This window comes from Corvus kubaryi, unplaced genomic scaffold (assembly GCF_017639235.1).
Source record: "Corvus kubaryi isolate FWS band 111438036 unplaced genomic scaffold, C.kubaryi_AGA036_p1.0 37193, whole genome shotgun sequence".
NCBI lineage: Eukaryota > Metazoa > Chordata > Aves > Passeriformes > Corvidae > Corvus > Corvus kubaryi.
Window position 1 is genome coordinate 163,001 of NW_024581055.1, and position 27,406 is coordinate 190,406.

Consider the following 27,406-nt stretch of genomic DNA (forward strand, 5'->3'; position numbering starts at 1 on the left):
TCTGCCCTGGCCTGCTGGTCCTGGTGATGAGCTGTCACAGTGTCCAGAGCTGCATCAGTTCTTGGAGCAGTCCCAGAGCTAGGAGCAGGAGAGAGACCAACCAAGTCACTCACAAAGGTACCACAGGCAGGAGCCGTGCAGCAGGCACATGGCAGGCGGGGGATCATCTGCATGAAAAGGAGTGTGTGACCCAGCTCCGTAATTCACGCTGAGCACAGGGATGCACACGGTCCTCTCCTGATCAGGATGTCCCCCTCATGCCAAAATGGGGCATACAGCTCATTGCTGCTGGAACTGGCTGCAACAGGTCCAAGCTGAGAAGCTCTAAGTGCAGCAACAGTGGCCTCTGCCATGGACTCGGAGCACGGTTCTGCTGGCAGGAACGCTGTCCACAGCAACAGGTCCTGTTGATGCAGGGCAGGCTGGGAGCATGACAGAACTGACCCAGCCTCTGGAACTCAAATTTTGCAATTGGATCAATTTTCTAATATACTAGATTACTTAAAAAAATAAATGCAAGGTCAGTTTGTCAATACCTGACCAAAAGCCAGAAACCCACCATGCAGCAGCCCATGGCACCACTGTGCCCCAGCACAGGTCTGGGAGCAGCTGGTTCTATCACCTCTGCCTGACCACAGCGCTGAGCTGGCAGGTGTTGCACCCATTCACCCACTGCAGAAGGACACAGGGGCTTGGAAAGTCTGGGTTCACACTGGAGACACGGGGGATGGGCTGCCCGTGTGACTGCGGGTCACGGATGCCCCCTCTGCTGTGCCATGCTCTCCTCATCCCTCCCATGGTGCTCACACTGCTCCTTCCCACTGCAACACTGGAGCAGCTCAGCCACCTGCTGCCATGCACTTGGGGCACCAGCAGCACTGCAGATCACAGAGCAGGGATTCCTCCTGCTCCTGCTACTGGTGCCAGAGGCTCTGGCAGGAGAATCCACGGCGCACAAAGTCTGTGCAGTGACAGATGAAGTTTGGTAACTGACACTTCGCTGGCAAATGAAGTTCTGTGTTGATAAATGCCAAGGAATTCACACTGTAGGAAAAGTTACATTGCCCCAGCACCTGATAGGGCTTTAAATGAACCATATCAACCTGAGACAAGACACAGGTACCACTTCAGGTAAGACAGACCTCTGCCCAGCTGACTAGCATGGCCAAGGACCAGTGCAGGAATCAACAAAAATACTCTGAGGCCCTCATGCTTGCCACATGGCTCCACCCCCATCACTCCATCTTCCAGGGATGCTGCCAAACCAGGAAGGACAAAAAGAGTGAGCATGTGTCTGAAAAAACCTGCCTGCGAAATCATGGAAATACTGGGATTGCTCAAAGACTCCTGTCCTGGGCATACAAGGAGGAGGTCCTCCAGTCTGTGCGTCTGGGAGCAGAGGGCTGGGAATTCTGCCAAGCACACATGTGTTGTTGAAAAGGAACTAATCAAATTTTAAGACTTCAAGCAGTGGTTAGTCCATATTACTGCTTCATAAAAGTGTTTCCACATTTCAATTACCTTTTCCACTACGAAATTGCATTACATTCTGTGTAACATGAGGTCCCAGCATCTGCACCTCTCACACTCCGTCAGCTGCACTGAGCAGCCGCAGGACCAGACTTCCTCTGCAAGCACTGACACATCAGTCCTGTGCTTTTCAGTGTTCATCATGGTCAGCTGAGAGCCCTCATGTCCATCCACATAATAAACCCAATCATCACACCAAGGTCAGCTTTGGGACCTCCTTTACAACTCTTTCTTAACATTTTATTTACAGGACTTCAGCACATGCTTTCTCAGTTTTACATGTGGGGATGCAAAATCATTCCCTCCTTCACTATCCCACTATTCACACAAAGAATGAGCCTCTCCTTTTCCCAAGCACTGGGCTGAGAACTGCAAACCAATCTGGAAAGGGCAACAATGGCTGAGGAGATAACATACACGCAGAGCTAAGAAAAAAGTGCAACTACAGGCAACACTTCTTGCTATCCAGGAGACACCAGTGGGTATGACAGCCTCAAACGATGCTCAAGGTTCCTCAATCAACCACCATAGAGGGGAAGCCTGCCTGAGACTCGTGCATTTCAGATGCAGACAACTACAACAGCTAAAAAGGAACAACAGAGCTGCCCAACTCTGCACACCTTCAATGCAATCATTCCAAGAACAAGAACTTGAGAAGAGCTGTTCTGCTATAGGACACCGGGGCAGCTGGACTGCAGGCAGACATGTGATTTGGAGCAAGGTGCCACGACAGCTGCAGCACTTTCAGGTACAGACTAATATTTTCTGGTTTGTTTTGCAGCAACTGTTAGCTTCAAACACTTGTATTGAATCCTCCTCCCCTCTGAATTACATCTTTACTTTGGTTCACTACAGAAGCTTATTGAGTGCTGTGGGACAGGATGACCAAGAATAAAGTCAAATCTCACTTTTTCCAGCAGCTAAGCACAGATGCGGGCTTTGGAGAATGTGGCTGCCAGGCTCATCTCTACCTGATTTGGTAGAGATTTGGTGTCTTTTCCCAGCAGAACGTTCCCCTATGCCTTGCAGCCTCCATGTCAAGCTTTTGGTCCCTCTCCAGCAACCACAGACACCAGAATTTCTCAACACAAAAACCATCAGTACTCTGAGCACTGGGAAAGCAACGCACACGCGTTCAGCTGGTCCCCTGAAGCAGACAAGCTTTTCCAAAATACCCTCAGCCTGAGGCAGATGCCCAGCACAGGTCTTTTAAATTATGAAAGCTTGGCCAATTTACAAGTCAACAGAAATAGGTCCTTGTGGTGGAAAGTGTCTGAGAGCACACCTTAACCATATGGTGTGCTCTCAGGTCTGCTACTGCAGTTAGTAATTTTAACTACCAGTGACTGTCTGCAGGCGCAGGCATGACAGTGGTTCTGCACGGCATGTGGGACATGGAGGAAAAGGCAGATCAGAGAGGCTGGTTGCTCCTTCCTGCCTCAGCACAAGCTGCTTGGACAATGAGTGCTCCGAGCCCCAGGTCACCATTGAGCCCTGCATAAGAAGCACTCCAAGCCCCAGGCACCCACCGAGCACCACAGGACCCCTGGGTGCCTGGCACTCTGAGCCAGCAGAGCTGCTCCCCAGGCAGACCCTTCCTACCTTCTGTTGCCGTGCTGGGGCCATCAAGCCGAGTTGTCCCTGTGCTCTTTTTCCTGCGATGCTTTTTCCTGTTGGCATGTGGTGACGGAGGCGGCTCCAGCTTCGGGCTGGCAGCACTGGAAATGTTTGGGCTGGAGCTGAGTGAGTCGGCTGTACCATTAGCTGGGGACAAAGATAAGGCAAGTCATGTACAGTGGGACAGTGACAGTCTCCTCTTTCCAGAGACACCGAAGTGTTCTGGAGCCAGCCCCAGCACTTGCCTGGCTCGACCCACACTACCCCATGAGACAGGGCAGGACCTGCTCAGCTCCATGGCACAGGGCCGCTGCAACACCCACTCCAGCTCAGGGCTGGCAGCTCCTTGGGCACTCAGGCTGGACCTGCTCCACACTGGGATCCATGCAGAACGATCACACAGGGACATCCATGCAGCCGGGACACGCATAGCAGCACCTCTGGAGCAGCTGGATGTCCCACTCCCAAACGCATGTTCCTGGGGAAGCAGTTCCCTCACAGGGCAGTGTCCTCACAGGGCTACACAAGCATTTTGGGAAGGGACAGGCCCAGAGGGTGATCTTGGCCTCACTGGGGCAGATCCAGGCCCCAGGATCTGCAGAACCTCTGCAGAAGCACTGCCCTCCCAGCACTGCTCTGCCAGACGAGGTGACTGGGGTTGCCACACTCAGGAACCTGAGCATGATGGGCTCAATAGGCTTCCGATACGGAGCTGAAGAAGCTGCATCCCCAGCAGCAACGCACCAAATTTATCCTCAATCATACTGTTCCTTACAATTAATAGCAGAATTAGAAACAATCAGGGAGCTGCCTAATTACTGTCAATTAGAGTGCGCTAATCAAGCTCCGATCACACACACACACGCTGCCGCTGCACTCACCATTAAATGTCAAATTTCATTAGAGACCAGCAACAAAATCAAAAGCCTGACATTCAATTTCAGCAGCACACACAGCGCAGGCTTCCAATCAGCATAAAAATGCAGACTCCGGGGAAGGCAACGAGGCGCAGGAGCCCTCGCTGCACTGTTAACCCTCTCCTAAATCCACTCCTGCCTCTCCAGTGTCCACCCACCCCCAGGGCATAGATGGCAGCTCCATGCCCAGGACCTCTGCCCTGGGCAGCTTGCTGTCCTCTCTGCTACAGTCCAGTGTCTCCCATCAAGTCCTCACTTCCCATTTCCATGTTCTGTGGCAACTGGAATTAAGAAAGGAATCACAGCATTGCACAAGGGCAGCAGCTCCAGCAGTGGGACAGCAGGGACCTGCCAAGCCTTTCTCCCACCCCAGCCCGTCCTCTGCTCCCCTGGTTCATCCTGGTTTGGTCGGACTGGCTCCCTGGGGCTTGGTCTGTCTCGACAAACACCAACAGTGGGGTGGAGAGGGACACAGAGGGCCACAGGCCAGGAGATGCCCCAGGCAGGGATCGAGGTGCAGCCGGTGTGCCCCTCACACAGCTGAGAGAGGTTGCAGCATTGGAAATCTCCCAACTCTGGTTTCTCCTGCACTGACACACACTAGTAGGGTGTTTCTGCTGCTATTTATCCATGGGGAAATAGCTCACTCTTGACAATTAAGAGAGATAAATCTAATAAAATCAGACTCGGGTTTTATAAATATAAATTACTGATCCTGCTACAGGACCGTGCTTAGAGCAGGTGTGAAGCACCTTCAGCTCCCAGCTGTATGTCACAGGGGACCTGAACTTTCATGTCAGTGGCTACGTGTGGTGCCTCCATCCTCCCTCTGCTGCCCACCTGCTCACCAGGATGCTCCCTGGGCCAAATCCCACGCCTCTGGCACCCTGCCCCACTCCAGGCTCAGCAAGAGGGGTCACACACTGCTGCACTCCACTCCTGTGGCCTGCCATGAGCCCAGCAACTCCCGAGGGGTTATCACCCACACCCCTGCTCTTACTGCCCAGCCGCCCACACCAGAGCTGGGGACTTCCAGTGCCCCCGTGGGATGGAGACAGGATAGCAATGGGGTGGGGGCAGCACATGGAACATACTCCCTCTGCTAGGTCAGGCACTGCTTACTCTCTCTCCTTCCCCAGTAGGACAACTGAACCCCTCTGACCCATCCAAGGACTTCTAGAGCTCTGTCTCACCAAGGGAACCCTTCACAGGCACACCTGGGACCTCCTGGGCCCCTCTCCAAACCAGCCAGCCTTACAGGGGACCCTGGGACCCCACAGGTGGGCTGCAGAGCTCCTGCACAAGGGACAGATACAGAGTGTGCTGGAGCACATTTATATGACCGTACGGCCCCATCCCATTGCTCTTCCATGTACTCTCCAGGGCACAGCCAGAGCAGACAGCCTGTCCCTGGGAGCTGGGATGGCAGCCTACAGCCTTGGCACGTGGCCAAAATCAGCTCTGAGCAGAGGAATATTCCTCACCTGCCCTGCCATGCAGAACTGGAAACAGCAGAGAGCCTGGTTCGGGCGTGGTGCAGGACAGCCTCGCTCAGCTCAGCCCCTTGATGGAGGGGTGGTTGTGCTGCTCAGCCCAGCACGCCCTGCCATGTGGAAAGCGCTGCCCACCCACCAAATGCCACCTCCCTCATGACACTGAGCATGCACTCCTGTCAGCTGTGGCTGTGGGGGACACAGACAGGGATGCAGCCCTGAGAACTGCCTGGGACCCCCAGGCTGGTGGCCCATGGTGTGCTGCAGGCCCTCCAGAACAGCTGGCCCAGTGACAAGTCGTGGAGCACTAACACAGGGCTTGGGGTCCAGCACAGTGTGGTGGGACCTGAGAGTGGATGAATAGCCACCAGCATACAGGACACACAGTGAGCACTGAGCTGGTGTCTCACCCCTCCACATCACTGGGAGGAGCAGCAGCCGAGAATCACAGAATGGTTTGGGTTGGAAGGGACCAATGCTCATCCAGTTCCACCCCCTGCCATGGGCAGGGACACATCCACTATCCCAGGGTGCTCCCAGCCCTGACCCACCTGGCCTTGGATACTTTCAGGGATGGGGCAACCACAGCTTCTCTGGGACCCTGTTGCCTCACCACCCTCTCAATAAAACATCTCTTCCTTATATCTAGTCCATGGACAGGAACAGAAGGACACAGAGCAAAGGGATGGAGAGTAGTAGCACAAGAGGCAGAGCAACAGAGGGCAGAGGGATGGGGAGCATGGGCCGGGCTGGCTTGCTCTCCTGACAGCCAGGCAAGGGCAGGGCAGAGTGAAACCACAGCATGGCCTCACCAGCTCCCAGCTCCGCTGAGGGGCTGCTGGGAGGAAGGATGACAGGCACGACAGCTCCTGGGGCAGGAGGGCACCGGGGCAAGGGGCTGCTCTGCAGAGGGATCATGCCCCAAAACCGATCTGTGCCACGGTACCACACGTGCGCCGTGCAGAGCTGCACGAGGGCATCAGACCTGCTGCTGTGCCCACCGGGGCACGGGGGCTCCTGCTGCCTGTGCTCACGGCTCCCGCGGGCCAGGCAAGGTTCCACCTGCAGTGGGGACCCTCTCCCGGCACGGGGACAAGCAGACACGCCCGTGCCCAGTCCCCACTCGCAATGTGCTTCCTCCGGCGCGGGCTGCCCCGCTGCCCCCGCGTCCAAGGCGAGAGGGCTGCCGGCACATCCCTGCTCAGTGCTGCGCCCTTCCGCTCCCCTCGCCCGCGCTGCCCCATCAGCAGTAACAGTCTGATTAATTCGCTTCCAGCAGGGAGCTGATGGGGCCAATGATGGAGCCGCTGCATCAGGCGCGCTGAAATTGATAGTTTTTCACAGTTACAAATGAGGAGCCTCCTCAGCTGCAAATGGCGCCCGCACAGTCGGACTCCGGTAATGATCATAAAGAGGCTCCTTTAAACTGCGAAAGCCCCTGGGAGCGGGCGGGGGGGCGGCTGCCGCGCTAATGAGAACTACAAGGGGCGAGCAGGCATGGAAATGGCTCCTCCACTCTTGATGTGCATTTAACTGCTTTTTTAGTGCGGCGGCAGAGCCAGGAACGAAGGAGTGATGAATGCAGCACAAAAGCATTTATTTTCCAATTCGGCAAAGTGGCTACGTTGGGAAATGTATGAATTATTTTAATTCACTCAACTGTCCTGAAACATCACTGAGAGCGAGTGAGCGTGGGGGGAGGGGGCGGGCCGTGCTCAGTGTGCGCTCCAGAGACAGGAATCACTCCTATTCCTTCAACTGCCCCGAAATCTCGGAGATGGGGGTGCCCACAAGGTGCAGTGATGGGGGAAAGCAGTGGTACCCCAGCATGGTGAGCTCAGAGCAAGATCAGAGCACAGGGCTTGGAGCCATCCTGCTGCAGAGCAGTGTCCCTTGGCTGGAGCTTCTCCATGCCTTGCAGGACAGCTTCTTCCCCGGCTGGGACACTGCCAGCTGACCCTTACCCTTACTGGACAGCCCCAACGAGGCCCAGAGGCTGTGTCTGACATGCATGAGCAAAGTCTGGGCTCACAATCACAGGGCAGAGCTCAGAACTGCCCCATTGCCGAAATGATCCCCCCTACCTGCCGCGGTTGAGGGGAGAAGGGCCAGAAGGGCTACTCACAGGGGTTGGGGCAGCTGCCGGGGATCGCCACGGCCTCGTTCCACTGGTCTGCGCTGGAGACAGAGTAGGAGCGCTGGTGCATCCCGTCCGGCTTGGAGCTGAAGCCCACGAGGTTGATGCCACTGATGGAGCGCTCCGAGTGCAGGGAGGTGCTGCTGGTCGAGTGGGGAGCACCTGCAAGAGAGAGGAACTCAGCACGGACTGACTGCTGCCTGGAGGCACGGTGGGAGAAGGCAAAGCTGTCCCGTACCTGATGCCACATTCCCTGGGTGGCTCCACATGAGGACAAGCTCTCTCTGGCTCTCCTCTCCCAAGGCATGCTGGTGCATCACCCCAAAGGTGCTAACAGAAGAGCCCAGCACACCCCACTTCCCAGAGGAACCCCCAGCTTAGTGGGTTTCCGTGTAGCACCCCGGGAGGCACAGCTGGGGATTCTGGCACGCAGCTTCCCCACAGCTGGAGTTCACAGTCATGATTTTCACTACAGCCTCTGGCACCTGGGCAAACCCAAACCCACCCCACAACCAGCATACCCACCCTCATCTCTCAATTTCACTTTCTTGTGTGTCCCTGGCAGGAAATCCAGCCATGCTGGGGAAACTGGGAGAGCGTGAGATCACATGGAGGGTGTCAAAGGAACAAGCAGAGGAACAGATGTCAGTAAGGTAGGGATGGCAGGTGGGAGTTCCTTTTCCCACTAGCTCAAAACTGCTGCGGCTGAGCCCAGGAACCCGAACCCCCAGGAGAGGAGTGCTTTTGGGACTAGAGGCTGTCACAGAGGACAAGATCACTCAGTGATGCAAAATGGGTGAAGTGTTTTTGGATTACAGGAAACCCAAAATGTCCAGAATAGCGAACAAAATGGTTCTGACAGGGAGCACACACCCTCCTGTTCAGTCTGCAGGCAATCTGCCATGAAGGAGGACACTGGCCCGAGGGATGCCACTGCACCTGCCCGCCACCAGCCCTCTCTCATGCTCCCCTCAGGCCATTTGGCTCCAGCCACTGCAGAGCAAGTGCTCTGGAAGCTCAGGGGTGAGAGAAAGGGCCCCATCCCTGCTCCAAAGCTACGTCTCCTCCTTCCCTGCCTGGAGGCACAGACACTGAGCTGCAACTCTCACTGCAGCCCACCTGGCCATGGCCCAGGGCAGGACCACAGAACAGCTCCAGATGCCACACACCCACAGCTCCAACCCCGCTGAACAGACCCCTCTGCAGGCATCACAAAGCTGGGCTGCAAGGAACCGAGCCGTGGGTCCGACAGGACTGGTACAAGTGGGAGCCTTCCACAGCAGCAAATGGACACCTGTGGAAGCAGGTCCCCAGCGGGAGCCAGGACAGCTCACCTGTGTCTTCCTGTGTGAAACCAGATTCACTCAGCTCTCCTGGATTCCAGCATGGCCAAGGTGGAAGGAAGCTCTGGCATCACCCTGTACAGCCCCGGCTCAAGCAGGGCCCCCCAGAGCCAGTGGCCCTGGTCTGTTTCTGTTGAGTTTGGAGTATCTCTAAGGAGGGTGATGACACAACCTCCCTGGGCAACCTATCCCTGTGCTGGGCCACACTCTACAAAGAGCAGAGCCCCACAAAATCCCACGTGAAGCCCCAGAGTTTGTACGTAAGTGTATGTTTCTGTCCCTGCTGTTTGCATGAAAACCCAAGGGATGCTCTTCAGATGTGCCCAAGCATAGCCAGGGGCCAGGGCTGCTGAGTGCCTGACGGGACAGCTCAAGAGCCCAAATACCCCCTCCAAAGGCAAGTGCTGAACAGAGGGGTGATGTGGCCACCAGACCTGCACCAGGCATGCCTGCCACCCACCATTGCCACCACCCCTTCAGGGCCAGCATGGCAGGTACCTCCCACCCTCCTCTTCCCTATACTCATCCTGGACCAAAAATCCCCTTTCCCTGCAGTGTTGTGCAGGGATCACCTGCGAGCCTCGCCTGCAGATCCCGCCTGCCAGCAGTGCCGATGGAGGGCTTGCTGGGACACAGTGCCCTGCACCCCGAGCTGCCAGGACCCTGGTGCCCTGCATCCCAAACTGCCAGGACCCTGCACCCCAAACTGCCAGGACCCTGGTGCCTGCACCCTGTGCTGCCAGGACCCTGACCCCATGTTGCCCGGACCTTGCAGAGCCCCCCACGTTGCCTGCCTCCAGCCTGCCTGCTGCATGTTCCCCCTCCCTCCCCTTGTTCAGCGCCACAGAAACACGTGTAAAACCATGACACTGACTTTGCCTCTAATTAGCCCTTAATTTACAAGACACACTCGGAAGGGTAATTAGCTGGCGCTCTGCTCCTGACTGCTGCATCCATCTCCTCTCTGCCTCCTCATGGGAGGGAGCCTGCTGCTGCTGGAGCAGGGACAACGCTGCTCTCCTGGGACCAGAATGAGCTTGGTCCTGGGAATGGTGCTGCTGGGCTGGGATGGGATGGGATGGGATGGGATGGGATGGGATGCTCAGAGCTCAGTGTCTGCCAGCCCCAAGCCCCAAGCCCCCAGCCCTGGCTATGGCTACAGCCACGGAGCAGAGGAAGGTGAGGAAGGGAGAGCAGAAACAGATGGCCTGAGAGAAGCTTCTCCTGCAGAGGGGAAAGTCCTGCAGGGCCCTAGGGAGCACAGATCTGCCCCCTGCACCCCCACCCAGCCACACCAGGAGCCCCAGCCTGCCAGGACATGCCTTTCATCACACCTCCGAAGAGCAGCACAGGCTGCCACAAATGCCCAATGTTTCTTTCTGAAAGAAGGAACAGCTTCCATCGGCCTCTGCAGCCCTTCCAAGCTCCCTGCACCTCACTCCAGCTGCCTGGAGGCACCCAGCTGTGGGGGAATGCCCTCACAGCCCAGCCACTTGCTCGCTCACAAGACCTCGTGCTGTGCAACTCGGGTTTGTCTGAGGGAGCTCCTGGGTGGCCCCAGCAAGGCCAGAGCTCTCAGGAATTGCATCCCTTTGAAAGTGACACTGTGGCAGCTGCTGGATATGTTCCCTGTAAATTGGGCAAGTGACAGGTGACATGTAAATACTACCTGCCTCTGAGCCAACACCTGCAGGAACTAAACCCCCAAACCGCTGACAGTTCCCCAAGTCCCTCTCCCAGTCACTGCTTCCTCAACTCCCTCAAAAGAGACTCACATGGCTCCGTGATGCCTTTTCAGTACAGCCCAACTGATGAGGTGCACTGGATGGAAAACGACCTAAAACCAGAATGGCCTTTTCCCAGGCATGACATGTGGCAGCCCCAATGCTTTGGTGAAACACCTGGATCAGAGCAAACTGGGAATTCTTCATTAACGTGGTGCTGCCCAGGGAACAGGATAAAGGTGAGTTAGCCAAAAGGGCACCACTGGTCAGGAAGGAGATAATTTGCAGAATCACTTGAGGATCTTTTTAGCATCTCTTTAATATTTTCAAGAGCAATTTGGCAAAATAATACACAATGTCTGGTGAAACTTCCTGGCGACATTATGCTGGATGCTGCTACCAGGCCCTTACAGTGTGAAGGAAACCAGCTTTGGAAGAGGGAATGGGCCATGCCGACTTTTAAAGAGGCACCAGCTGGAGAGCAGTTTTGGGATCCCCCGGGATTATGGCCAAGTACAGGACAGGTCTTTCCTCTGGAGTGCCAGGCCCTGCTCCTTCACAGGCAGAGGGATGCTGCTGTTGCAGCACGGTGCAGAGGGACTGTCAGTGTGGCTCAAGATGGTGATGGAGGTACTCCAGGATGGGTGAGGACACCCTGCCATGGAGCAAACCCTGTTTTCTCTGGTAGTGCAGAGGCCAACAGCACGGTGCAGGTTAATGCTATCCACTGTCTGTCAAACAGTGTCCCAAGGAGTCATCATCACTCTGCCCCTCAACCACTTGTTGCCAACACATCATCATTTATTCCAAATAAAAACCAGGATTTTTGTGAGTCACCTTAGTGTACTGGCTCCCCAGTGCCTGGCTGAAGCCCGCAGCTGAACATGTCTCAAAGCCTCCCCAAAATCTGTGGCTACTCAGGACCCTGAGCTGGACTGGAACGCAGCTCCAGCTAGTGGGAAACTTCTCTACTCCCAGAAACCAACTGGTTCTTGAAGGGAGGTGAGAGCCAAGGAGCCTGGTGGAGCTGCCTGCCTGTGAAAACCCTGCTGGGAAGGACATAACTCCCCCCCGCCCCGTCAGTGGCCTGGCAGCTGCCGTGGCAGGAAGGCAGTCATCCCGGGATGACCCTGTGGCTGCTGTTCCCAGACCCAGCTGTGCCCCAGAGCCAGTCCAGAGTCGAGAGTCTCTCAGGTTGGGTCTCTAAATGAAGCACTGCATGCTGTTACCTGGACATTGTTGGGTCCTTCCTCCTGAACAATTCCCATGAGTCCAGAACGTATGGGCTGGCTCCCACCAACCAGGAGCCCCAGGATGGAGAGGTGAACCTGTGCGTTCTCCTTGGGAGCTGGCCACCATGCTGAGCACCCATACCGTTCCCAGGCACGGTGGGGCACGTTCTGGAGTGACAGATGGACAGGTGTTCTTCCCAGCTCTGCCAACAGTGAACGTCTGCACGGAATCACTGATCCGAACTGTGGGCGACCGAGGCTTCCCAGCCCAGCTCTGTAGCAGGGCCATTAGGATCTGCCAGCTTGCACACAGCAGGAGCCATTGCCTTGCACTGGGCCTCGCAGATGCTCTGACACAGGGAATCTCCCTCCTTTCTCAGCGCTGCCCTTGCAGAGCATGGTTTTGGACATGTGCACATGCTAAGTAACTACGTGACACCCCAGCTCCTACCAAAGCTGACCTGCGTGGGTTACAAACCATCAGAACAAAAAACTCTGCATGGTGCCAGTGTCTCTGGGACGACCGAGAGCCTGGGCTGGCTGTGGCAGCAGGATGGGGAGGGCTGGCCATGACACTTCCCATTCCCCAGCCAAAGCTCCAGTACACACAAGATGAGCCAGTGCTTCTCCAGCCAACAAACCAGCTCACCTCTGGTTTAGAGGGCGACCGACCCCACGTACAGCGTCACAGGACCCTACAGACTGGAGAAGCGTGGGAATGGGTACCTCAGGGACGCTGCCCCCAAAATCCTGCACTGAGCGCACATCACCAGCCCAGGAACTGCAGACAGCTGCAGCCACTCTGTCTGTCTCCACCCTGAGCTCTGCCTGCTCCAAGTCCCCACACAGAGCAGAGCCCACGGTGCTGGCTGAGGCACCCCATGTCCACCTACCGAGCAGCTCCATGGCCAAGGAAAGCCATGCAATGAAGAGGCAGATTCGTGGAAGAGCAATGGCAGACCTGGAGCCAGGGAGTGGCCAAAGGAGCCCTTGGACTGCCCAAGCTTTGCTGCTCAGCACAAAGTTACATCACAGGTCTGCCCCTATGTCACTCCTGCCTGAACAATGATGGAACTGTCAGAAAATCTGATCCTGACTTGAATATTGCTGGTGCCAGAGAGATCACAGTGACGCAGGCTAAGTGGTTCCAGTGGTTAATTGCCTTCACTGCTGAAATCTGGGCCTTACTTCTGGCCTGAGTCGTCTTCCTTCTGCCACTGTCACTGGATCCTGGTACATTTTACCTGATAAAGAGCTCTCTCACCAAATTTCTGTTCCTATACAGGTATTTACAGATGGTGTTGAAATTACCTCTTAACCTTTTCTCCAATAAGCTAAATATATTGAGCTCATCAGATCTTCCTAGAAGGTGATTCTGAGAGCACTTCCTGGTTTTTACAGTCTTTCCTGTCCATCATTTTTCCTCTCCTGTGAACACATGAATCTATTAATCTGAGCCCTGTGCAAGTCCTCTCCACCCCAAAACCGACTGTTGCCACCCATACATGAAAAAGACCTTGACCACATCTTCTACAACTCCTGTAAATAATTCAGCCTTGCTGATTCCAACATGTCCACATCTCCTACCTGCTGTTTAATTCGCTGCCTAATTACAGCTGGAATATGAAGAATTCATCATTCTGTGCTGAGATACATCATCTTGCCTCTTCCCAAGCACCAATACAAGTGTTCACTGAACACTTCGCTTTTTTTCCTTATTAACTGTTCTATTATTCCCATACAGTAATGAAGGAATGCCAGGGTTAGGATTCATTAGTTCCTAATAAACTTGAAAAAAACCCTTTCACTGTCTGTAACTCCACTGGTTCCTGTTCTGCATCCCCTCGTGCAGCCATGGCAGTGCAGGCTCCTGTGCCAGCCAAGGTGGAAGGTGAGCTGGGGAATGAGCGCCCAGTACCAGATCCATCACTTTTATTTGTATGTTATGTGGAAACCCCGTGGAATATGTAAAAAGTTGAGGATTAGGGACTTGGTGAGATACATGAGCAGTGACTGATCTCATGACTCACAGGCTGAACAACTGTCACGGGGTGAAGCAGCTGCCCAAGCAGCCGCTCACCCAGCACTGGGCAAAGATGAGTCCTTGGCATGGAATAGTGGTGAAGGAGACCACACTGCACATCCACACCAGGCTGCAGAGACCAAGACAGAGAGAGCACCAGGGAGGACACGGGAGCTGCCCTGTGCTCAGCACCTGGAGCAGGAACTGAGACACAGGAGTTGAGTTTTTGCCAAGTAAAGCACTTGTGAGAGCGATGAAAGAGAGGTTTTCCTCTGGGAGAAGGGAACAGAGGTGAAGTGACAGATTTGGGTAGATGTCCCCAAAATGGGAAGCTCTCCATGGGGCGGGTGTCTCTGTCAGCTGGGACACCCCTGTCCCCACAGAGAAGGAGATGGGAGGTCCTCCCCAGCAGCTATGCTGTCCTGGTGCTCTTACTTCATCAGTGACTTTGTTCCTAAACTCCTCACCACCATCGTTTCTCAAATGTTATTCAACTTCCTCCCTACACCTGGCAGGCATGGAGCACGATCCGGGGCAGCCTAAGGAGCCCGCAGCCCAGAGCAAATGGAGACACAACCCTTTGTGTGGCTGCAGCCACAGTGAGTCTGGGAACACAAGGAGCTGGAATCCTTCCCATAAAGCCAGGAGGGTCACTTTGAAGGCTGCTCACAATTAATCACTCGTGGTGGATGTTGGGCCAGGAGCGCTGGCACGGCTCTGAACGGCAGCGGGGCCCTCCACTGCGGCTCCAGCTGGCTGTGCCGGGCCACACCAGTGCCACCAGCCTCCAACTGGCTGCGGCTTCCAGCTCCTGCTCAGCACTTACCCATTACTTTATCATGTTGCCGTTAATTTTATCACTTTTTATACACACACAGATACAGCTGCACAAACCACAGCACCACCATGCAGCCAGCTCCCTCCACCTGGCCCTGCCCCTTCTCACTATCGGGACAGAGAGTGAGCAGTTCACGTCTCCTCTCCACCGAGACTGACATACTTTTAAGCAGTACAACCTTCCTTTTAACTTTCTGGTATCCAGTAAAATATCCTTTAAAAACTCCTAATTACGCTTCACTTTTTTTTCCCTGTTTAAGTTCCTTCTCCCAAAAGATCTGGCACGTAATTGCTTCCAGCTTGGTGAAATTGGCTTGGATACATTTTTGTATGCATGTGTCGGTGCATGTGTGTGTTTAATACTCCATTTCTGATCTGAATTTTGTTCTGCCTGAACACCAGCACAACACAACCAGGTTACTTTTATGCAAGACACTACTGAACTTAGTCTGGTGATTGGCTGAAGTGGGGGTAACAGCGGCATTCTCCTTGGGAGCTGCTCTGCTGTTTGGAACCAGAATTCAGAAAGTCCACAGGAGCTTTACTGCAACTTGATAAAGTCCTTCAGGGACTTTACTACATTAATGTAATTTACTGTCCAACATGTTACAAAGGATTACCTCAGAAAACCAAGGTGCTGGGAATGAGCGGCAGGAGCGGATGAAGGCAGCATGGTCTGTGCTCCAGATCCCTCTCCTGGTCTGTTACTGTGAATAGAGGTGTCACTTACGGTCCCTGCAGAAACCTGGAATCACAAGCTGCAGAAAACGTGCAAGTAACGCTGTCTAAAACACAACCCAGAACAGACGCTGTGCAGCAGCCCCCCTGAGATCCCTGTGGTGGCAGTGGGAGATGGACACTCATGACAGGCAGCACCGACATGGATCCCCGTTTGCATGCACAGGTGGAGCAGGAACCTGGGTCTGAGACAGAACTGCAGGAGGGAAGGAAGCAGAGCCAGAACTTTCTGGGTTTGCTGAGGAGTGTGGACCTGGACCAGCACTGCAGTGACTGATGGAGAACAGCTCCTGCTTCCAGATCCCAAGTGCAACTGGGAAAGGGCCATTTGGGGGATGCTGGAATTGTTGCATTTTTCTACATAACTGTGGTTTCTAAAGCCATTCACTCATACCAGGCTTTATCCACCCCTGCCTGCTTTGTCCACAGAGGCTGCTTGGTGTGCAGCAGCACAACTTCCTGGGGTGCACAAATCCAAGGGGATGGAACAAGCCCTGCTCTGTTTGGAGAACAGGATGGCCCTGTCCCTTGCCTGCTAGTGATGAGCTTTTCCATGTTCCTCTGGGACACCTTCCTGCCCAGCAGCAGAATGCAGACCCCAGGCAAAGGCCTTGTGTGCTGATGGCAGAGGAAGGTCCAGACGGACTCACCACTGGAGCCACTGCCTGCGGTCAGGGATGAGCTGGGGCTGTGTGACAGCAAAGAGTAGGACTTTGTGGCCTGTAACAACTCGCTCCCTGGCCCCTCTCCCTCCTGCAGCACAAGCCTGGGTTGTATGGATGAGAAAGCTTGGTGTGCTGGAGAAGGCTCTCAGTCCACCTTGGAGAACACCAGCCACCCCTCCAGCCCAGCCCTCCCTGGCAGCACCAGCAAGTTACTTACACTGAGATTTTCACAGGTGGCCACTAATTACACCCTTGTAGCTTATCCAGGTGCCCCATGCAAGGCACCCTGAGCAAAATGTTCCAGGATGCTGAAAGCTACAGCTGCAGCCCCCGAGGCCTGGCTATCTGGCCCATGCCCACCTGGCTGCCCTGTGCCCACCTGGCTGCCCTGGACACCTTGGCCAGCCCTGGGCAGGACTCTGATCATCATGGCACTGCTGCCTTGTGGTTCTTCCTCCCTGCTTCTCTACTCCTCCCTTTCTCCAAGGCCTTTTCCCTGCTCAGTCCTGCACTGCATGGCTCCTTAGTGATCTGGTAAGGAATAAGTGTATCGGCTCTCAGTAATTATCTCTAATTAGGGTTAGTGGTTATACTGTTGGGTTGGAGAAAATCAGTCTCTGTTTTCCACCGGGGAGGACAGGGAGAGCTGGGGTGTGGAGGGAGGAAGCACCAGCAGCTCCCTATGTGCTCCAATCCCTTCCGTGAACCTTTCCCTGCCTGCACAGCTCTGGAGCTGCCTGTTTCATGAGCAGGAGCCATGTAGGAGCTGTGTCTGTGAGGTGGCTGTCAGAACATGGCCTCACTCTGTCACCAGTCTGGACAAGGTGGGGACAGCCCACCCTGGCAGGAGAGCAGAGTCAGGGCTGGTGGCACAGCATGGCCAGACACTCTGGGCAATTTTGTACGCATGTGTCTGGGCACTTCCACAGGACAGGGCTGCAGGGGCTCATGGCCTGTGTGGAGGCACAATGCAGTGCTGGAGCTGCAGAGGCTCCCCAAAACAGCAGCACAGAGCAGAGCCCTGAGAACATCCTACATCTCCTCTGGGCATAGGGTTCACCCAGCAATGGGGCAGGGACTCCTTCCACTAGCCCAGGCTTCTCCAAGCCCCATCCAACCAGGCCTTGGACACTTCCAGGATAGGGCAGCCACAGCTCACGAGTGTCAGCAACTGAAAGGGCCTCAGAGCCGAGTATTTCCTTTGGGGACATGGGATCCAACCCACACACCGCTGCAAAAACCTCAGAACTACCATTCAAGTGACTTACACCAACCCTTGCCCAAACCAGCCTCTAACAATGTGCTCCTGTTCCGTGTGCCTGGGGCAGACTGAGCTCTGAATGACAGGAATGGTGAAAAGGCCTAAAAACCAGCCAAATTATTGAGAGAGAAAAAGCAATTCTTGGGCTCCAAACTGGGGGAACACAGTTAGCAGGTGCTTCCAACACTTTTGGCTTCACCTTCTCTTTGCCTCAGTATTCCTTCTTTAGAAAGAAATAACAGCTGAGATAATCAGGTTACAATGCCTGGAAATACGAAATTCATCCTCACTCTAGCATATCCTAGCAAATAAAACCTTGAGCTGATCCAGCAGAATCTCGGCCCTCCAGCCTTGTGTCCATCACTAGAACCAGGCACCAAGGATTGCTGGTCCTGTCCTGCCTTGTGTCATCCCACCTGGCTGGCACCACACTCCTCCTCTTCCCATGGAATCCTGACAATTTCTAGCTTCCACGCAATGCAAAACTTTAAACCTCAAGCCTCACATTTGGATTCATCCTCCACCTTCAGACATGCAGATAAACATTCGTAAGAGGTTACTGTATGACTGTAATGGTGAATGTATAATATTTATAATATAAATATGAATTTGCAGTATTTTATACATGATTCATGATGCAAAATATTAATTACAGATAAATTTTAGTAAATCTCTCATCTCAGCTTCATCTTCAGACTACAAACAACCCTTTAACATATTATTGGGGAGGGCAGAAGTCTCACATAGAGGAATAGACAGACCCTCACCCTCTTCCTTTCAGCTCGGCAATCCCATGTCCAAGTTACAGAATCCCAGACTGGCTTGGGTCAGAAGCGACCTCGAAGATCTTCCAGCCCCTGCCCTGGCCCTTGGCTGAACAGCAGTGACTAACATTGGACTTTTACAGTCAGACTCAACAGAAAGCCAAGTGAGCGAGCCGAAATCACAGCTGGAGGGAGGGAGGGCGCATCCCCACAGCTGGCACCGACCCAGCTGCGCATGGGCACTGCCCCCACCCCGGTGCCAAGGAGTCCTGCAGGCTGAGGGGGAGGCACTGGCGGCCCTGCTCTGGCTTTCATTCTGCTGCCCAGCTCACAGGGACCACGATAAAGAGCACAGTGGACAGGATCCTGCCTCCGAGCAGAACACACCGAAATGACACGTGGCAGCCATGGATTTAAGAGCAGGAGCCACACACTGTGCATGGAACAGAGCAGCCATGGGACTACAGGCAAATCCCAGGGACAACAAAATCCATCCAGCTAACCTGCAAAGTGTGGAGCACAGGTGTAACTTGGGATGTTCCTGGACACATGCCAGGGCAGGGTGATCGGAGCTGCTGGGCAGGGGGGAAGCAAAAGCAACTTCGTTTCAGAAGTGGGAGCTGACCTTTCCCTCCTGAGTCCCCAAATTTCCCTTCTTTCCTAGGAGATTAATGACCCTGCTCTGACCTGAACAATCTGTTGTGCAGCCACAACCAGGAGAAAGGCAAGAGATGATCCACCAGCCTCCTGTCTGCCATGACCTGCACCACCCTGCTCTCACTGCTCTTCTTCCCTCAATGTCATTGTCCCCCACGGCGAGCAGCGGTGTGCCAGGGAAACAGGTTTTCCCTTTTCTTTGTTAATTCTTCCCTCATTACATTTGAAATTCCACAATCAGTGTGCACTGTAATTGTCGAATTTGATGCTAATGATTAATGAATTAAACATGGATCCATCAATTAGTCCTCGGAGAATAATTCTGCATAAAGCAGCGGATAATGTAATTACAGTAACAAAGATAATGAGATGTTAACATCGACGGAGCCCGACGTGACATGATCACAGCAGGCTCAGCAACCCCGGCCTGGGGGAGCCAATCCCTCACTCTGCAGAGGCAGAGCATCGGGGGGCATGGGCCTGGCGGGGGGGGACCCTGCCACTGCGGTGCTCGCCCAGCACCGGCACCGGCACCACGCTCTCCATCCGCCTGCCTTGTGCAAATGCTCCCGGCCATCGGCTCCAGAAGCCACAACAGAGCTGTCAGGCGTCACCATGAACCCAGCAAAGATCCCGAGCTGCCTGAAGACCCAGCACCATCCCCTGCCATCCCGACGTTTGGAGGGGCTGAGGCCAGCACAGGCTCCCTCCCACCACCCCGCCCGGCACAGAAACCCCGGGACAGGTGCGTTGCCACACTCAGTGCACCGAGGGCTCCCCAGCCTGTGCTGCGGAGCCAAGAGTTGGTGCCAGCACACAGAACTCGGCCCAGGGACAGCTGGACCCTCGTCACTTCAGAGCAAACAGGAGCATCAACCAAGCCCTGCATGCCAAGCAGTGCCTCCCACCAACACACACTCTGGAAAATGCTTTCCCTGGAGGAGATGCAGGGGTGATGCTGCAGAAGCAGGAGGACTCACACTGGCCACTGGCCCCGACACACGTGCCAGACCATGCAGACTGTTCCCCGGGCTGAAAGGAACTGACCAGCGGCAGCCCCCACCTAAAACCCTCCAGAGCTCGAGCTCACACCTCCGTGCCAAGTCCAACTGGCCCGGCCCGCTCAGCGTCGCCTGCGCTGAGGACGTGGCTGCCATCCGCTCGGCAGCACACCCCATGGAAGACTCATGGTCCTCAGCAAGCTGGAGAATCCCCCATGAGCCCCCCAGAGTGGAGCAGAACTTTCCCCTTTAGCCTGCTCCCTTCACTCTGTGCTCTGGCTCCCCCACGTTTGTTTCCTTCAGTCCCATCTCTGTCTGCTGCTGGAAACACCTCCAATCGCTGCCTGCAACCACAACCATCTCCGCACTGCTGCAGCCTCTTCCTTCACTTCTCTTCACTTCCCACTCCAAGGCAGGCTTCCTAGTGTTCAGCTCTCCTCAGCATCCTCTGACATCACTGAGCTGCGATGCAGTGCCAGCTCGTGTGCTCCGCGCATGGCTGTGGTATGTGCCATGTACGAACCTGCAAAGGTGTCATGGTTCCAGTACCTCCCTGCCCATCTCCCCTTTGCTAACACTTTGGAGCAGGTCCCTACAAACCTCTGTGAAGCAAGAACCCAGGGCTCAGCTGGGCTGAGGTTAGGCTCTTGTGCTGACTGTGTCTGTTGTGTCACCATCTGTCCTCCCACTGAAGTCCCTTTCCATCCCATCTGCACTTTGATACGAGCTGCCCTCGTTCCTCGAGCCAGAAACATGCGATGCAGCACAGCACAAGGGTAGGTGAGCCTGATGAACCATAGCAAGGATGCACCTGGGGGACTGTGAGGAAGAGGGCAAGAGAAGTAACATTCCAGCGGGAAGAGGAACAGCAGGGATTTGAAGGAGACACCTGACCCAGCAGTGCCACACCTCTAGTGAACACCTGCCTTCAGGCCATAGCACCTGTGAGCTCTGGCTCATCCCCTTCCTGCCCTCTCCAGCCCAACCACTGCAGCTCCATCTCCTCATGGGCAGGGACACCATCCAGCAGACCAGGTTGCTCCAGCCAGTGTCTTGTCTGAACTGGCCTAGGACACTTCCAGCAATGGGGCAGCCACAGCTTCTCGGGCCACCCTGTGCCAGGGCCTCACCACCCTCACAGGGAAGAACTTCCTAATATCCAATACAAACCTCCCCTCCTTCAGTATAACATCATTCCCCCTTGTCCCATCACTCCAGGCCCTTGTCCAAAGTCCCTCTCCAGCTTCAAGCACTGGAAGGGCTCCAAGGCCTTCCCCAGAGCCTTCTCTTCTCCAGGTTAACACCTCCAGCTCTCTCAGCCTATCTCCACAGGAGAGGGGCTCCAGCCCTTGGAGCATCTCCATGGCCTCCTCTGGACAACAGGAACTCATCCAACCTAAAATAAACCCAAGTTTAACTACAGTAAAGTTGCCTTCTTGAATGGTTTAAATACTGGCACAATCATGACTGAGCTCAGAGCCCCCACTGGTTTCACAAACACAAGTCCCTACCTCATTCCTACTGTATTTAGCTTGAAGCTGTCTATACCTGGAGTTATTTTGAATCCTCACCAGAGCACCACATCCAAGTATTTCATCCACATACAGGGCAAGGTGAGACTTCTTTTTTTTTCTTCTCCCCTCTGTCCCTGGTCTTTCCTCACCCCAGGTAAGGACTGTGTGTGCGGTGGACATCAGCCAGCACACTCACCTTTGCAGAACTCAGGTCACAGAGGAACCACAGACACTTGCTCTGAACTCTAATCACCGGCCACCTGGTTTTGCCCAGAGACTCCTGGGGCAAGACAGCAAATCCCCTATGTCTCCACACTCCCCTATGTCCTCTGAAGATTAACTTGTGACTGGCAAAGAAGTGCAGACTTTGAAGTGCTTCCTCTCCAGTCCCCAAAACACGTGTCAGATGAGAGATACCCAGTGGATCCAGTAACAGTCTCACCCACAGCCCCAAAGGCGGCAAAACTGTGAGGTCGCTGCTAATTTGAAGCCAGGCATATTCTCCATCAGCCCCAAATCCAGCCCTGGGCATTGCTCAGGAATAAGAGCACATCACCTCAGAGGGTTTGTGTCCCATCAGTGCATTTTGTGACTGCATCTACTGCTATTGGGCTTGGAGGCATCAGAGCGAGATGAAAAAATTCCTAAGAAAAGCCTTTACTGATTGTGTACCAGGAGGAAAACCTTTCTGACACTGCAGACACAGCCTGAACCAAGACAAGACACACAACATGTGCTTAAAGCTGTTGTCCTAGTGCTGAGCCCTGCATGGACACACACACAGCACTGCTCTGCTCAAGGGCCCAAGGGCAGACAGCCAGCAGGGGATCCCAAATCCACAGACCCTACATGGGAACGACCATCGTAGCATAAGGTCCCACCCCCTGCACACACACACACAGCAACACCCACAGGCTGGACCAGAGCACGTCTTGTGAAAAGAAAACTGGTCTCATTCTAAAGGTTTCAGGCAGCACTAAGTCCAACTGCTCTCCAGATAAACTTTTCCAACATTCATTTCCCCCCTGCTGGGACACTGCATCTCCTCTCCCGTGTAAACTGCTCCAAGTCCAGCCCCCACGCACTGTGTCTGCTCCAGCTCTGTCGCCCCGACTGAAAGGTCTCCTGCCGTACTCACTCCTTGGCACTGGTTTTCCAGCAGGAGTCATCAGTAATCCAGGCACATCCCAACCCGCTCCTGCGAGCCCAACAGCACTGAGAGGACTGCTGAAGTAGGATATGGGGTTACGTGAGCAGTTGGTTTGACATCAGCATAAGCTCCTCTGTGGTTTGAATCCTTCCCGCAGCTCTGATATCTCTGCTAAGTCAGAACTCAGACAAGGCACCTCTGACATGCAGGCAGAGAAGTGTCCCTGTCCAGAATCAGGAACTGTCCCCACACTGGGGCACACTGAGTGTGGGTGGTGGTGAAAGAGTGTCAGTGTACAGGGGAGAGCCATGGCAAGGAACAGGCAGAGCTCGCAGCCCTGGTCAGAACAGACGGTTTATCCACAGACGACGTCTGACTTGACAGGAACAGCAGTTTGGGTTTGGGAGGGCTCATTATGTCCTCCTTGGCACCATGTGAGCAGAGATGTTACTGTGCCTCATTCCCCGTGTGTGTGTGTGTGATGCCAAGGACTGCACACTCACCCCAGCTGCATCCCACCTCCCCTCAGCCCCGGGACACTCTGAAGCGCGGTGCTGACAGCACCCCGACCACGGGACAGAGCAGGAACGAACAAGATGGGGATGTGCCAGCCCAAGCTCACTCTCAGTGGCAGTACTGGATTTGGAAGGATTTCTGTGATCAGCAGCACCACCAGCACTCCCTCAGCATCCCAAACAGAGTGTTTTCCATAACCTGTGCACCAGACTGTGCCAACCGCTAGCTGGGAAGAAGGCAGGTGGAAACTGCCCACCCTGGCCAAGGACACCAGCCCCAAGGACACAGTGAAGGCCCTGGGAAATGTGGGCAGGAAGGCCCCAAGTTCAACAGTTTCCCCAGGCAGGGTGAGAACCTCCTCTGGCAGCTGCAGCAAGGAGGAGCATGGCAGGAACTCTGTGAGAGGCTGGGGGGCAGCCAGCCTCGCCTCACCACACTCTGGGGCAACTGCCCCTCTTCAGTGTGCAGAGAGAGTGATGATCCCAAACCAGATCTTCACCATTTCTCCAGGGGAAAGTGAGGAGGAAATAGGGTGCCAAAACCAGAAAGAAACAGTCAGGAACCAAGAGCCACCCTAGTTGGGATTTCCTTTGATTTATGGAGCAGCAGCTTCCACCATGAGTAGCAGCTCACCAGCCTCAACACTTTCCTCGGGGTGAGGAAATTCCTCAGGGATTCACACTGCCAGTTAAACCCTTTGACATTCTTCTGTCCTGGACACCAATCAGCACAAAATCCTACCAGCAGCTTACCTGGGACCTGCACAGAAATGCTAAGGGCCACCGAGGGGACTCCCCGAGGGTGGTAAAAGCAGGACATGTCAGAAGGGGTTCTGTTCTCAGCTCAGCAAAGCCCAGGGCTGCAGACGCACTGCAGGAGGGACGGCCTCTGCCTCTGTGCCACCCACACCAGCTCTTACCTGTGCCTCCTGCCAGCTGGGAGCTGCTCCGCTCCTTGGCCAGCCCGTTGGCTTTGGGGCTGGCGCTGGGCGCTGCTGCCGTCGTGGCCCTGGGGAGCCGCTTGCCCGGGACCTTCACCGTAGTTCTCAGCAGATCAATCTCCTTCCCATGGACGTTCTGCATGTAGTCCTGGAGCAGAGAGGTACAAGGGCGGAGATCAGCCCTGCCCCAGCCACACACGCTCAGCTCCCCCATGCTCAGGATCAGCACTAAGCCCTGTCAGATGCCAGGACAAGCCCATTTGGGAAAGCATGGCTGGGGATCAGAGATCAGATGGAGCCAAAGGGCACGCAGGTGGCCAGCAGTTCCTTCTCCCTATCATCCCTTGTTTAATCTCAGCACTCAGCTGCAACAGCTAATAATATAATAAATATCATATCATATCAGTATAAGCAATGGGACACCTAGAAATTCCCTCTCAGGTCTCAGCTGGGATAAGAAAAACCCAAACCAACAGAACTCAGGTAACTCCCTTGCTCATTCACTTGCAGAACTTCCTATTATTCAAAACTTGGTGCTTCCACCATTTCCTCTGGTACACAATTTATTATACAACCAAAACCCCATGTGCAGACTGTAACTATCACTCTGCCCTGTCTCCCAAGAGCATCTCAGCTTTCAGTCAGAATGAGGATGCAGACTTCCAATATCTCCCGAGCATTGTGTCCCTTCCTGTGCCTCCCATCCCTCCCTGCTCCATGGGACACCATGGTTCTTCCCCAGCCCTCTCTGTTGAGGCCAACTCCTCCTCAGGCTTGTGCCCTCAGAAGGGGAAGACCCGATCAGCGTTAGAGAGGGGAACTGCTGGTCAGATCCTGAGGGAGCAGGGACCAACACTGGAGCTCAAGGCTCTGGGAGAACAGGGAGGTGGGGACACCATCCCTGTGCTGCCATCAGGAGAGGAGCCAGAGCTGTCCAGGGCGAGCTTGTGGCTGCTGCAGGGAGCTTGGGTTTACTCCAGTTCATAAGGAGGTCACCAAAAAGATTAACTCAGAGATGGTCCCTGTCTGCTTCCATATCCAAGAAGATAAAGGCATGAACAAGCTCAGTTCAGGAGCAACAATCCTCTCATCCTGGACCCAAAACCAGGTGAGAGGGCCTGCACAGGCCATGCTCTGTGCTCTCAGGTGACTATTTGCAAGGGTCATAGTGTCCCAACGGCACCGTCATGCCCTGGTCTGAACTCCTTTCTCTCCACTGACCCCCATGCAGGCATCCTGTCCTCACAGCACACCCTCCTATGCTCCCAGGGGCCAGGCAGCCTGGCCTCAGCCCTTGGCACTCACCATCCAGTGCCCTGGGTGACTCTGAGACCACCAACCTAAGCAAACACCACACCAACTTGCTCCCAGCTGGGTGCAGACCTGGTGACAGCCCTGGGCAGGGACCCTCAGAGGGGCTGGAGGATTTTCCCTCACTCAGCACAACTGCCGCGGTCGCCGGCTGCCTGCCGGAGCGAGCGGTCACTGGCGCTCGGCTTTTATTACCCACCATAAAACAGCAATTTCTTCCCAAGCCTCCTCGCTAATTACCCAGCCAGTTCTCTCATTTCATTTTATTACTGGAATTAACAACGAGTTCAAAGCGTGGAAAGCTATTAAGATGTGTGATTAAGCCACATTCAATTAGTTTCTACAAACAATTTAATTGATGTTGCAGATAGAATTAACAGAAGGTGATTGTGTGAATGGCTCCACTGGCTGCAAAATGGGAGCTGCTTCCCTGGTTCTGTGCAGTGAGGCCGGCGAGCCTGGGCTCAGCCACGCACCTTCCCGCAGCAGAATTCTCTCCAAGGCTTTGGAGAAGTGATGGGAAACTGCACCAGGCTCTTCACACAACTTGCTCTTTTCCTGTCACTGAACACACTCACAGAAAGGTAAAAATATAGATGAAACAAGGAAAGCCCTGCTGAATCCAGGGATCAGGCCCCCAGCACTCCTGCCTCCAGTTCCAGGCATCCCGCTTGTCCCTGAAACCACCAACGGCTCTGGTGCAGAGGCAGAGGTGGCACCTCAGGGCAGGAACCCACCGACTGCCCCACGTTCCCAAGCATGAGTCTGGGCTGGTGGTCAAGACAGATTTGTTTCCATCAGGAAAGCAATTCCAGGGCCAGGGCCAGCTCACCAGCACACGCTTCACCAGCCTGTGACTGCAAACCTGGAGTTTACGCGTGACTCCTGCTGAGGAAACTTTCAAGTCGGGCTGGAGGTGCCACGATCCAGACCCAGAAATAGGCTTGAGTGATGAACTCCCAAAAACAGATGAAGAGCTCCACCAGGAAGCTTTGCTTGGTAAAATCAGCACTGCCAGAGCCAGGCCCTGACCTCCATCCAATGGGGCATAGACACATCCTGGCCAGATGCGCACTGGAGGAGAAAGAAATTAGGGCTGTTGACCTCTGGGGTCCTGACACCCATCCCAGGAGGGACAGGGAGAGAATGCAACAGAGGTGGAAGAGAAGACAAGCCAGGAACTGCCCTGACTCATGCCAAGGAACAGCCACTGGGACAGAGAAAGAGCACAAAAATGCCCTGGGGCATTGAACATCCTGATGGACAGGGAAGACTCTCTCTCTGCAAGGCTCAGCCTGCCCCCAGGGACCCCTCTGCTGCACCCAGAATTCTGCCATCCCCCAGATACATGGCAGCACACACAGGGAAGAAGCTGGGTCTTCCCATAGCAAGAACTGGATGCTGCACGTCCCCTTGGCTGACACTCTGTGGTTTGTTCCAGCCCACAGCTCCCCTCACCAGCCAGCCTGGGCTCTGCTGCCATGCTGAAGTGGTAGCAGAGTATCCGCCCATCCTCGGGAGCACAGGTTTGTTCCAACCCTAACGTGCTCTGCTTGTGTCATCCTGTGAAAGGACATGGGAGCTTTGCCTTGCCCACAGGGCCCAAATCCACCACAGCACCTCCTGATTCACTCTGGAAGGTGGGGAGGAGCAGATACAACAGGATATCCTCCTCTGGACTACCTCCTCCTCCTGCTTGTCCCTGCATCTATCCCTTCCAAGCAGGTCGTACACCAGGCACCGGGGGGGAAGGGAGGCAGAGAGGCTTTTCTGATCCCACCAGCATGCTGCCAAAACTGCAGTACACAATGGGGCACGCTGGCGGGTGCCAGGGTCCGTTCCCCAGTTCTTAGGCAGGCAATGCCACGGGGAGCACGCAGAACCCCAGCCTTGCAGCAGACAGGCTGGGCAGCCCCACGCTCTGTGCCCACGTGTAATCCACCCTCGCTGTAGGTAAACACATCAGGCGATACAGCTGCTATCTCAGGTGCAAGGTTCAGAGCTCCCCGTAGAAACTGGGCAGGAGAGGCCCAGCG

The 27,406-nt window shown here is 54.7% G+C and overlaps 1 protein-coding gene across 2 annotated transcripts in view; it reads right to left on the reverse strand.

Annotated features, from left to right (window-relative positions):
* The window catches only part of AGAP3 (ArfGAP with GTPase domain, ankyrin repeat and PH domain 3), a 101,438-nt gene that overhangs the window by 11,816 nt on the left and 62,216 nt on the right, over positions 1–27,406 (reverse strand). For both annotated transcript variants that reach the window (XM_042022261.1, XM_042022260.1), the window contains exons 11-13: positions 24,039–24,207; positions 7,683–7,856; positions 3,133–3,294 (exon numbers count right to left, since the gene is read on the reverse strand). In XM_042022261.1, coding sequence (XP_041878195.1) covers positions 3,133–3,294; positions 7,683–7,856; positions 24,039–24,207 — 505 coding nt within the window. The remainder of the gene's footprint in view (positions 1–3,132; positions 3,295–7,682; positions 7,857–24,038; positions 24,208–27,406) is intronic.